This window comes from Bidens hawaiensis, unplaced genomic scaffold (genome assembly GCF_021521415.1).
Source record: "Bidens hawaiensis isolate Kalapana, Puna unplaced genomic scaffold, B.hawaiensis_p1.1 tig00029653_1, whole genome shotgun sequence".
NCBI classification, from domain to species: Eukaryota; Viridiplantae; Streptophyta; class Magnoliopsida; order Asterales; family Asteraceae; genus Bidens; species Bidens hawaiensis.
The window spans coordinates 71,445-84,342 of NW_027494919.1; the positions used below are offsets into that span (position 1 = coordinate 71,445).

General features: G+C 38.8%; 2 protein-coding genes across 2 annotated transcripts; both read right to left on the bottom strand.

The window, feature by feature from the left end:
* Positions 1 to 5,322: 5,322 nt before the first annotated feature.
* Positions 5,323 to 8,465, bottom strand: LOC143579306 (G-type lectin S-receptor-like serine/threonine-protein kinase At4g03230). The gene is made up of 7 exons (XM_077062652.1): positions 6,980 to 8,465; positions 6,823 to 6,900; positions 6,594 to 6,730; positions 6,303 to 6,513; positions 5,981 to 6,218; positions 5,754 to 5,904; positions 5,323 to 5,680 (listed from the first exon to the last, which is right to left on the bottom strand). The coding sequence occupies exons 1-7, from the start codon at positions 8,292 to 8,294 to the stop codon at positions 5,381 to 5,383; spliced, it is 2,430 nt and encodes an 809-aa protein (XP_076918767.1). The 5' UTR covers positions 8,295 to 8,465; the 3' UTR covers positions 5,323 to 5,380.
* A 3,255-nt stretch (positions 8,466 to 11,720) lies between these two features.
* LOC143579299 (uncharacterized) lies at positions 11,721 to 12,563 on the bottom strand. The gene has a single exon (XM_077062647.1). The coding sequence runs from the start codon at positions 12,561 to 12,563 to the stop codon at positions 11,721 to 11,723; it is 843 nt and encodes a 280-aa protein (XP_076918762.1).
* Between the last annotated feature and the right edge of the window lie 335 nt (positions 12,564 to 12,898).

Here is a 12,898-nt window from a genome sequence, read left to right on the forward strand (position 1 = left end):
TCAGTACACTCAAGATATATCACATATGAGGTTTGATTTCGATGCAACCTTATCCGACACGGAACGAATAGCAGCGCTTGAACGGGTCGTAGCAGAGCAATCAAGGGTAAATCTTATCCAGACCCATGCTATTCAGCGCCTCATTGCAGAGAATCAGATACAGTCGTCCCTGCTGATAGAACATGGCAAAATCATTGATGCTTTGAAGCAGTTCTTGGCATCTCAGGGGGAGACGAGCTGTAAGGGTGATGAGCTGAGGACTAAGAAGCGTAATGATCCCAATGCATCGAAAGGTGCAGGTGGAGAGTTGCCAAGAACTGAACAAGCTCTTGGGACTTCCACATCTCAGGGGGACTCAACAAGTGCGGCTGGCGGTACAGGTGATGATGTGGTGGTCGTGGATAAGGAGATGATGGGTGATGATGATGTGTTACCAGTTGAAGAGATAGAGAAGATTGGGGCAGAGATTGTTATTGATAATGATATTGAAGAGGGAGAGATTGTAGAAGAAAATGTTGAGCATGAGATTCTAGAAGTTGATAAGGCAGATATGAGTCAAGATATGGGAAGCGATGAGACGGAATGCGAAGAGCAGCCAAGATGGAAAGAAGGCTACGCTTAGTGGTTCGTAAAAACGAAGAAACCGGCGGTCCCTACTATGTTCACGAAAAGTTACAACATCAGGGGTTATGCTGAATCGAAGAAGGGGATTATATGTTGGATATATGATGAGCAGTTGAGGCTCTTTGTGATTAAAAGGTATGATGGTGTTCAGTACTTCAAAAGGCTGTTGAGATCGTTGAATACATTGCCAGAATGTGAAGTGAAGGACTTAGCCAGATTGGGGTTGATAAACAGGAGTGATGATAATATGGCTAGGGTCATTGGGAAGATAGTATGGAAGGAAAGTATAAAGGAGAAGAAGTTAGAGCTGTTGAAACCACAGAAAGGAAAGCTTATTGAAGACAAAGATAGAGGAATGAGAGCAGATGGCAAGCCTTGGATGATCATGAAGTATAAGCCGATCCGGTGTCTAAAAGAAGTGCCGATGAAACAAATGCCCAAGGATGTGCTCAAAGATTTGAAGTGGTGGTATGTTGATTGTGAAACAGTTGAAGCAGTAATGGAGGATGAAGATGAACAAGAGCTGCTGAGAGTGTATGATCCAATGCACTTGGTGAATTTGTCTCAAGCTGATCTGCAGGTGCTGAATGAGAAAAAGATATTTTATATTCCTGCTTGGAAAGAAGAAGCGAGAAAATATCAAAGAGTTGTTTCGGTTTGTGTACGAGAAGGCGTTCATGCTTGAAGATGAAAGATACAAGATTGTTGAAGATTACAAGACACGTGTTTGAAGATAAAGATATGAAGCTACTGCCAAGGGGGAGTCTGTTGGTACATGATGTCAGTAGTTCAGTGTCTAGTGTCTGTAATCGTGTTAGTTGGATTTGTGTTTTGTATGTAAGCGAAGTTCTCACAAGTTCGCTTATATAGGCGAACTTGTGGAATAAGCGAAGTTAGGGACAACTTCGCCTAAACATGCTAGGCGAAGTTGTCGTGCTTTATAAACTGTTAGGTTAAGGCTGAGTTCATTATTATTGTACGAGTTTTAGTTTACGAGTTTACAAGTTTGTGTAATCGGTGATCAGTGAATCACGTGTTTCCAGTTGCAATACAACGTGTCTTTGTTTATTGTAATGTGTGTTTGATCGTGTTAACGTGTATCGTCTTCTACGCTCGTATCGTCTTACGTAGGGATTCCGCACCTACGTAGAACGAGATATTCCGTGTAGATCCGGCTGGGAACCTACACCATGCACAAGTTCTAGGGCTCGAGTCGCCCTAAACGCCACCGAATTAGGAAAGGATTGTCTCGTTTGCTTCCCGATCAAACGAGATTCACATAACTTGTTTTCATGGGTAATGCCACGCATCCCTTTAACCATCTTCCTCCTAACCGTTAGCTTTATTTACTCAAATTTCAGGTGGTCAAACCTAGCATGCCACAACCAACTTGTTTAATCAACTCGGCACATATGATAAGAGTTTTGACTTCATGAACTCAAATTAATATTAACTCAATATTTTAATTTCCCACATACTTAACAATTTTTGCACGATGCGGATAATGGTTCCAACTTCCGATATGCTAACCCTACTCCACGGCTAGAATGGTTTTTTTATTGGAACCATTATTCTCTCAAGAACCGATCACACAATCTCCAGCGGATCCTTCACACGATCGCTGTCTTCCGATCTCGGTCTTTCTGACTGATGGTTTTTATTGGATCTTCGTTTTGATAACAATTCAAGAACAAATTGATAATAGAAATATAAACGAGCACACGATATTTAGGGTAAACCTCTCGTATAATTATAATCAAGAAACTAGCTCAAAACTTGAATATAATAATCCCTCTCATAATATAATAACCCTAACAATGGCTATGTGTACGTTTATAGGGTGACCCAAACTTGGCCAACAAGTAATTACCAAACATAAAGCTAAATTGCAACCCCATAAACCCATTACAACATTAATGTATTCCATGAGCCCAATAGGTCCAACCCGTTCATCTACACGTGACAAGCCTATTATGATGAAATTACCAACACTTTATGCATGCGTGTGGAACGCTTTGTTGATGCACTTTGCACTTCACGACTGTCCAATGTTGTAGCAGTGAACGTTTAATACTAGGTGCTTCCTAGGATGGTTATATGCATACATTTCGGCTTTATTTTGCTGACCACCGAGACCTCTTTTCACTATACACACTAGGTGCTTCCTAACTGAAAGACACCTGATTTCAAACAATACTCTTAATTCTCTCCAGAAACCTTCTATTCCTTCTTAGTGCTCATCTTCAAGGTATAGCGTTCAGATGCTTGTGTCTTCCCCAACAATATTGTACCTCGGGTAACAAACAGGTTCTCTTGAGAGACTTGAAATTTGTTTCAAGAGACCCGTGTTTGATATGAATTCTGGACAAAACTCGTCATGCTTCATCTCCTTTCTTGTACTTTTGTTTATTTCGGTTGTATTTGTAACCATAATTAACTGCTTTATTTGATTTCTATATTTTTATTAAATTTATAGTGTTTTTATTCCTTTTTATATACGAACAAATTCCCACAATACGTGCTTAAAACTATTAGTAAAAGGCGAGTTGTCGTTTGAAAATATAAAATCTCAAACTTTTTGACTTAATAATAACTCATTTCATTCATCATTAGAAAAGATTGATACTTTTGGTTGCAGTTTGCTCATCAATAAACTTGGGTTACGGTATACATGACTAGTTGTCAATGTAGGCCAATGATCTTGTAATCTTCCATCAAACTAAACTTTTACTCTACCACCACACGACCTTCCCTTACGTGACAAACCTTCCTGACGACATCCAACGAGACCAACAGCTTTTCATAAAATGTTAACATACATTACATAAATATATAAAATTAACATGTTAAAACTTTCACATCATACTTTTTGCAAAATCATGAAAAGGCATCAAAAGGACATATAAATCTCACCTTTAGACTTGCTTTCATAACGAACTCAAGGTTCGCTTGAATCCTTACAATAAACACAACTCGAGTCCTAACCCATACTGCAAGTATATCCTATATTTCGGCGGCCATTGATATGTGGTTGTCGTTGTTTTCTCGATGGACTATTGTTGCTGAGCCGTCGCTGTGACGCATGCCTACCCCAAGTGGAAAAGGATTGGTCCGATTTTTGGCTCGTTCAATTTGGTTTTAACCAATTACTACGGTGGGGTTCCCAAACCGATGTCAACTCTTTGGTTCGGGATGGAACTGGTTCCGAATTTTGTCAAATCGGTTCCTAATACACTTCTGTCTTATGAAAAGAAATGTATGATGAATTAATGATGAAGTAACCATGCTAATAGCTAAATATATGAAATATGAGTGATAAAATTGTACCACTTGATATGAAAGTGCACGTACCAAGTATATTTATTTGTTTCACATTACATATCGTACCAAGTAGTAACTGCTATACGTGTAGCTACCATAAGTATATTATTTCATTTATTGGAAACTTTCTTTACAGCTTTACGTGTAGCTACCATTATCGACATTGCATTTATACTGTTCTATCTAGGCACGTTGTGGGCTTTGTGAAGTAACACGTCTTTTACTTTTTGTTCGGCTTAGAATGGAAGTTCTCAACTAACTCCATGTTTTTGTAGACCCAAAACAAGCCACATAAAGACTACTAGAAACTTTCTTGATGTACATTATTTGCACATACAAATGTTTAGCAACATATAAAAGTTAAAACATAACACCTTTCCTTGTGGCAACGGAAGACTACAACCAGACATTTGGGTAGGATCTAAGGGTGTGCAAGAAACCGAAAAAACCGAATTGAAATAAACCGGCTATTTGGTTATATGTTTTTGTAACCATCAATGAAATTTGTAATGAAATATTAAAATCATCAGTTTTTGAGCTGATTTGAACCAACTTGACATGCTTGAATAAAAAAGGAGCAAAATTGATAAATTATTAATTATAACTATCTCATATAATTTCAACTAAAAAAGGAGTGGGCTGAGCTTGGTCAACTGATGCAATTGTTGAACCAAGTGAAGATCTCAAATGAGGAAGATAATTGGAACTGGCTCAACGGTGTTTCGCTTGGGGAATTCATGGTTAAAATGCTTTGGTTCGAGATGAATGGGCTAAGATGATAAAATTCAGACGAAGAATGAATAACATTCCAACTCGGTTGGAAGTTCCTGTGGAACAATTGGGTCCCGCTCAAAGTAACCTACATTTCTTGGTGGGCCAAGATGAATAAAATTTAAACAAATAATTCCTTAGTGTCCTGTGGTAAGAATATTTCAAATGTTAGTTGTATAAATTGTGATATCGGTCTGGTATCTCATGTTTAGGTGGATTGCTTTTGGACGAGATTGATCGGGCGGCAAGTATGTGTTTGGTTCAAATTCTAATTTCGACATTGTTACAATTCATTAGAAAGGTGATTGACTGTGATGCCAACCAAGGAGGCTCAAAAGAAAAGAAGAAGCTCCATGTTGCAATTTTTTTGCCACTATGAAAGATATGGAAATCAAGAAACGATTGGGAATTTAATAATAGAAGACTTAAATGCATCAAAATCGTTGAGATTTATCTAGCTAGGTGAAAGTTAAGTAGAGGAATATTGAACAATGCACATTAGGTACTTAATTGCAGACAAATGGGCTGCTAAATTAGAGATATGGGCCAAATTGATTACAGTTTATTATTCAGATTAGCAACTAATTATGAAAGAAGAATATATGCAGATTTCACCCAAAACATATTTATACCACGCAGCAGAAACAACATGACCAACCTTTTGTTATCGTCCTTCTACATCAGTAATAGTCAACTGATTAATCTCTGATTCACTCACATATGATGGCAAGCTTTGAGCGCGTGTTTTAGAAACGAAAGCTGGTTCTTTAGGATCTGGGAGGCTTTCAATATCCATCCCCAACATACCAAGCACGCCAGTCATGGTAGGCCGATCATGAGGGTCTTCTTGTACGCACAACAGCCCGATAATCATACATCTCAACACTTCAATCGAATTGCATGATTCAGCTAGTATTGTATCTAGTAAATCTAAAGGCTTTTTGTCTTTCCACAAGCTCCAAGCCTGAAATGCATCAAGATTAAGTGAAAAGCTGCCAAAAGATTTAGTTTTCAGTAATCTTTAGGAACTCACTCACATAGGATATAAGGCTAAATGCTTCTTTATTATGATAATAACCCGTGTTTCTTTTACCACTAATAATCTCCAGTACAACTACTCCAAAGCTAAAAACATCTGATTTTACTGAGAAGAACCCATTTAGTGCATATTCTGGTGCCATATAGCCGCTGCATTAGGAGCAACTTAAGAAGATTCTAAATGTGAAAAAGTAGAACTAGATTTTAACGTGTGAAATGTACGTACAAGGTTCCAACAATTCTGGTGCGGCTACCGTCTGTATCTCTGCCTTTAACAATCTTTGCCAAACCAAAGTCTGATATCTTGGGATTCATATCCCCATCTAATAACACATTGCTTGTTTTCAAATCTCTGTGAATAATCTTCAACCGTGAATCTTGGTGAAGATAGAGAAGTCCTCGAGCAATTCCCATGATAATATCAAAGCGTAGGGCCCAGTCAAGGCGCATACAACGCTTCCTATCTTGCGAAAGAATCATCAAAATGGGTTTCAGATTGTTAACATAAAAAGTAATTGCAAATGAAAGTAAAAGATTGAGAGGCTAACCAAATATGAAGTGGTCCAAGCTTTTATTAGGCATGAATTCATAGAGCAGTATCATTTCATGATTCTTCATGCTGTATCCCAAGAGCCTTATAAGATTCCGATGTTGAAGTTTGGCAATTAATAATACCTCGTTTTTAAATTCCTTCAGACCTTGTTTAGACTGACTCGATAGCCTTTTCACTGCAATTTCTGCTCCTCCAGGGAAAGTTCCCTTCTCAAAACATATGAAATCAATAAAGTACCACATCAGACGCAACTTGTTTAAAATCAAATCTCAAGAGTTATTGTTACCTTGTAAACAGGGCCGAATCCCCCCTGTCCAAGTTTATTTGCAAGTGAAAAATTCTCAGTTGCGGATAGTATTCGTTTGAATTCAAAGAAAGGTGCATCAAGACCTTTTCTATCTTCTTCGCTCAGCACCCCTCGGTCTAAAATATGGAGAATATAAATATCTAATGTTCAATGATACTCGTATATGCTGCGCAAATGATGATAAAAAGTATTAAATTGCGGCATTAACCTCGATTTTTCATCCTTCTGTAGATTATAACACCAATGCTGCAAAGAAACACAAGGCCCAAACACGCTGAAGTGACTCCTGGGATGAAGAGCAGAAAGTTTCTTAATATTAAGGACAAGAATAATAAAAATAGAAATTAAAACAAGTTAAAGATCACCTGCGATTAGCACTTTGGTATTGTTTTTGTGGTGATCAGATAAAGAAACTTTGATGTAGATCTTGTCTAGATATGTTACGTTTGACAAAAGCTCAAGTGATATGTTATTCAAGTTTTCACTATTCCAATGCAAACATTTACTGGAGATAAAAGTATACGCATTACAAAAGCAGTAATCCAAGCAAGAACTTCTGCATTCTGATTCATCTAATTGCTGGCCTTCACTTTCAGGAAACGGGGAAGGAGAGACTTTCTTAAAATAATTTATGATAAACACAGGATTCTCTATCTTAGTACTACAATTCAATCCAGCTTTTCTCATGCACCCGTCAGAGAAACTGCCCAGAATCCAATCACTTGGTGATCTAGGCTCGAAACCAGTAATGCAATTACAGGTCGGCAACATTTGCAAGTTGCAAACACCAAACGGCCCACATCCACCATACACTTCACAAATAGCTCGTGGTTGAGACCAAAACAAAGTCCACTGCCCGCTGCTCTCGAACCATGACAGTTGCTGAATCTGCCCTGAGACGTCCATAATTAATCTTAAAATAACTGAAGAATCGGATATAGAATAAGTAAAATAACTCTCGTTTTCGTTATCAACATAGCTGAAATTATAGATATTATTCAAACTCATTTCAGGTAGTAAGCTAAAGCGTTTATCTCGATCATTCCAACTTCCACTAGTCCAATAGTCTACAGATCTATTCCACGTGATCAGATACTGCCTCTCATTTGGGTCGAGCTCTAAAGAGAAGAGTCCTGTCCCAGGATCTTCTATATTTTTCCATGAAGTAAGGACCTGCTTTGTATTTGTATGCTTGTTGTATCCCAGCTTACCACCCGGCAAGAAAGTATGCGTTGGATGATCAAAACTTTGCCAAATTGGTGGGCTTGAATTTGATCCATATCTTAAAACTAAATTACCATCGTCAAGAAGAACTACTGATGCAGGTGTAGCAGTAGAATTCGTGTTTGTTGACCAAATTTGGGCTTTTGACTTATCTAAGAGCACCAAATTACCATCTATTATTTTCAATTCAGAAGAGAATTTATCTGAAATGGGTGCATCTCTATTTGCTACCCAGACCACTGTTTCACTAGTTATTCGTGTCTTATGGTACCAAATTCCAATGTAATATTTGGGAGACTCACCTGGTTTAAAGAAGCCCATTTCAAAATTTCCATCACGAGAGACAAGTGTCTGGTCTCCCGAGAGAGATTGATTTACCGCTAAAGTATCAGCTCCAGATAAGTGAACAGGAATTAAAAAGAAACAGAAAAACAACCGAAAAGCTATTAAAATCATGCTTTATTAGTTTATGGCATTCAACTTGGCTGATCTTCACAATAAGTGAAAAAACTTGTGGTCAGCACTCTGCATTAGAGGACTTGGAAAAATCTTCCCTCAGTCAATGGTTGGTGCAAGTTACGTATGTAGAATAATAATCTAAATACTTTTCACTTTTCAGCCACAAATACTTGTCAGCATGTCATCGTTAATTATGAAGTTTCTTTTGACCTGTTCTTCCTCTCCCGCTTTTGAAATTTCTTCAACACCGTTCTTTTAAAAAGAATTATAAATATTTAAACTTCAACCATATACTGTCAGAAACATGTAATCAAGGGCATCCTTAAAAGTCAATAATCAAACGAAAACCTATTCATACAAATTTTATAAGACGAAGAAAACAAAAGGGATGAAACCCTTAAGAGCAACAAAGAAGATTAAGCACTACGTACATCGTTGATTGTTGTGTGCCCTGGACCTACACTAGAGATTGTTAAAGATATGCAGAGATACTAGAAAAACTCGATAATCATTCAATAACAAAGGCACCAGGCAAACAAAGAACCACGACTCAACAATGATCAAATGATCACATAACGTTCACATGATCTAAACAACCCACTAAACCAGGACTCCATAACCTACTGACTTATCCTAAGCTATCCCTAAAGAATAGCATTACATGACTCGGCATAACAAACTAATTAAAACACAATAATATGAAAATAATAATAAAGACATGTGACACAATTTAATTATTTTTCGACACTCCCCCATAATTCAAAGTGTCACAACTCCAAGCCTTTCTCGAAAATAAACGAACTGTTCCAAACCCAACGCTTTAGTGAACACATCAGCCACCTGTTCTTGTGTGTAGCATGACTTCAATTCAATCTGTTGGCTTTCTACCAGACTTCGAATGAAGTGAAACTTGATATCAATATGCTTGCTCCTTGCATGATAAGCTTGATTCTTTGACAGGAACACTGCAGACACATTATCACAAAAAAATTGGTGTAGCAATCTTACAACCAGCCATCCCAAACCTCATAAGCAAATCCTTGGCATACTTTTTCTGTGACAAAAAAGTACCATCTTTTCCTTGCTGAACTTCCAACCCAAGGAAATAACTCAGCTTCCCAATATCAGTCATTTCAAATTCTTTGATCATCTTTTCTTTAAATTCACACAGTAGTTTAGTTGATGAACTAGTGTACACAATATCAGCAACATAAACACATACAATAATAAAATCAGCACCAGTACCTCGCTTCACATATAAAGTTGGCTCATTTTGACTCCGTTTATAACCATGTTGCCCTAGATACCCGTCAATCCGACTGTACCAAGCCCGTGGAGCTTGTTTCAGTCCATAAAATGCCTTATGAAGCTTGAAAACCTTGTCTTCCTTTCCTTTAATTTCGAACCCAGGTGGTTGCATGACATAGACATCTTCTTTGAGAACCCCATTTAAAAACGCAGATTTCACATCAAACTGATATGCTGTCCACCCTTTTGAGCTGCCAATGCTAGGACAATACGAATAGTTTCAAACCGTGCCACCGGCGAAAACGTTTCTTCATAATCAACCCCGCTTTCTTGTGAGTACCCTTTGGCAACTAAACGGGCCTTACACTTTTGTACCTGACCATCAGCCTGCAGTTTTAGTTTGAAAACCCATTTCAAACCAATTGCCTTCTTGCTCTCAGGAAGATCGGTCAAGGTCTATGTGTGATGTTTCTCTAATGATGCTAGCTCATCTTCCATAGCTAACTTCCATTCTTCAACTTCCAAGGCGCCAATATATGAATTCGGTTCCAAGGATGACAAAGAAAATTGACATAGGAGAAGTGACTTCATAAATACCATCTAGAGAGCGTACTCTATGAGCATAATCGCTGCTCACACTTGAACCACTTGTGTTGGAAGATACTTGTACGCTTGAGTGTGATGGAGTAGTTGGACTTGAACCTGGGTATGGACTAAGAGATGAACCGGAACCAGAACTTGTTTCAGACCCGCAACTAGAACTTTGGTTGGACCCTGGACCTGAACTTGAGGGAGCAAAACAATCCCCATCATTCTACCATACACGACCAGGAACAAAGACTTCATGAGGATTATCATTAGTGTCTTCACTCATCCACCTGCCTTGTTCGTTAAAAACAACATCTCTACTAATAACAACTCGTTTTTTTAATAGGGTCATACAGTCTATAAGCCTTTGAGTTAGGAGAGTAACCAATAAAAATACATTTATCAGATTTTGCATCAAAAATCTTCCTCAACTGAGCAGGTTTTAAGGCATAAGCAATACAACCAAAGACACGAAGATGACTTACTGATGGTTTGCGAGCATACCACACTTCATAAGGAGTGGCATTGTTTAAGGCTGTCGATGGACTTAAGGTGATCACGTACACTGCGGTAGCGATTGCTTCACCCCAAAACTCCTTTGATAAACCTTTCTCCTGTAACATACAATTAGCCATCTCCCCCATTGTACGGTTCTTTCTCTCCACTACCCCATTTTGCTCTGGTGTGTAGGGAGCCGTTAGATCACGATTGATTCCATGAACTTGACAATAATCAATAAACTCCTTAGATAAAAACTCTCCCCTACGATCAGTACGCAAATTAACAATTTGCCTTCCACTTTCCTTCTCAACTTTCACTTTAAATCGTTTAAAGTATTCTAAGGCCTCTGATTTTTCTTTTAGAAAATACACCCACAATATACGTGTATAGTCATCCGTCAACAGAAAAAAATACTTGTTACCTCCCAGGGAAGTAGTTGGCATTGCTCCAACTAAATCAGCATGAACAAGCTGCAAAGGATGTGAGGTCCTCCAAAGGCTATGAGGGAATGATTTTCGTGTTGCCTTTCCAAGTACACACCCTTCACAATCTGTTACTTGGCCAATCTGGGACATCCCATGTACCAACCCTTTATTGCTCAAAAGCTGAAGGCTTTCTTCATTTAGATGACCATAGCGGCGATGCCACAAATTTGACTCATCCGTATTAGCAACAAAACCAGTTTGAGAGCATGAGTTAGAGTCGATCTTCAGTTGAAACACTTTGTTAGAGGACATATCAATTCGATAGGAAACTGTATTGGTGCGTTTGTGTGTGATTACACATGAATTTTCATCGAACAAGAGAGAGTACCCGGTGTTCATGAGTTGCCCAACACTCAAAACTCTCCATTATCAGTCATCAGTCATACCACACATTTTCCTTCAACCTGAATGCTCTTACCAGTCCCCATCTTGACCTACACTTTCTTCGTTTCATCCAACTGTTTGAACAATGATCGTTGTCCAGTCATATGATTGGAGCACCCGCTGTCGACAAACCAAATACTAGGAGCCGGAGTATCTTCACTAACCGCCATAAACAAACGACACTCATCTTCTTCATCTTCTTGTTCAACAGTCGTATTCACTTGGGGTTCAAACCAACAATCTGCACGAACGTGGCCCATCCGATTACAATTAAAACATTGAACCTCACTCTTACCTCGACCATTAAATCGACCACCTCGGCCTCTTCCACGTCCACGAAATCCTGATCGTACTCTTCCCCACGTCCACGAAATCCTGATCGTACTCTTCCCCTGAGATTACCTGACCCGACCACTTCTCTAGCCTGGAGGGCTCTTTCTTCTTCAACAATTGTCACGCTTCGATTGACACGTTCTTCATGGGACTGTAACGAGCCCATGAGTTGATCAAAAGACTGGGTAGAGAGAACCTTCGACTCTTCGATAGCTGTTAAAACATGATCCCACTTGGTGGGTAGGCTTCGTAGTACCTTCTCAACTACGAGCTGATCAGAAACGTCTTCACCATACGCCCTATTTTGATTCACAATTCTCATCACTCTGGATAAGAAATCTGAAACCGTCTCATCGTCCTTCATCTGTAGGGTTTCGAACTCATGCCGAAGCCCCTGCAGTTTCACTGTTAAAACTTTGGAATCACCTTTGTACTCAGTTTCAAGCACCGTCCATGCTTGGTTCGCTGTTTCAGCCACTGCAATTCTAGAAAAAATGGTGTCGTGCACTGCCTGCTGAATTAGGGCAAGAGCACGAGCATCCTTCCTTCGATTCTCTGTAAGGCGGGCTTCATCTGTATCTCTGGCATTAAACACCGATGTCACACACTCCCAAAGATCATGTGATCTCAACACCGTCTTGACTCGAATACTCCAAAACTCATAACCTTCTCCCTTGAAGACAGGAAGAAGAGGTTGAGGAGAATTGATGTTACTTGCAGCAGACATAATCACTCGTTTTTCTTTTGATCGTCCCTCACAATCTAGCTCTGATACCACTGTTAAAGATATGCAGAGATACTAGAAAAACTCGATAATCATTCAATAACAAAGGCACTGCTTAAATAGTAGGCAAACAAAGACCCATGACTCAACAATGATCACATGATCACATAACGTTCACATGATCTAAACAACCCACTAAACCAGGACTCCATAACCTACTGACTTATCATAAGCTATCCCTAAAGAATGCATTACATGACTCAGCATAACAAACTAATTAAAACACAATAATATGAAAATAATAATAAAGACATGTGACACATTTTAATTATTTTTCA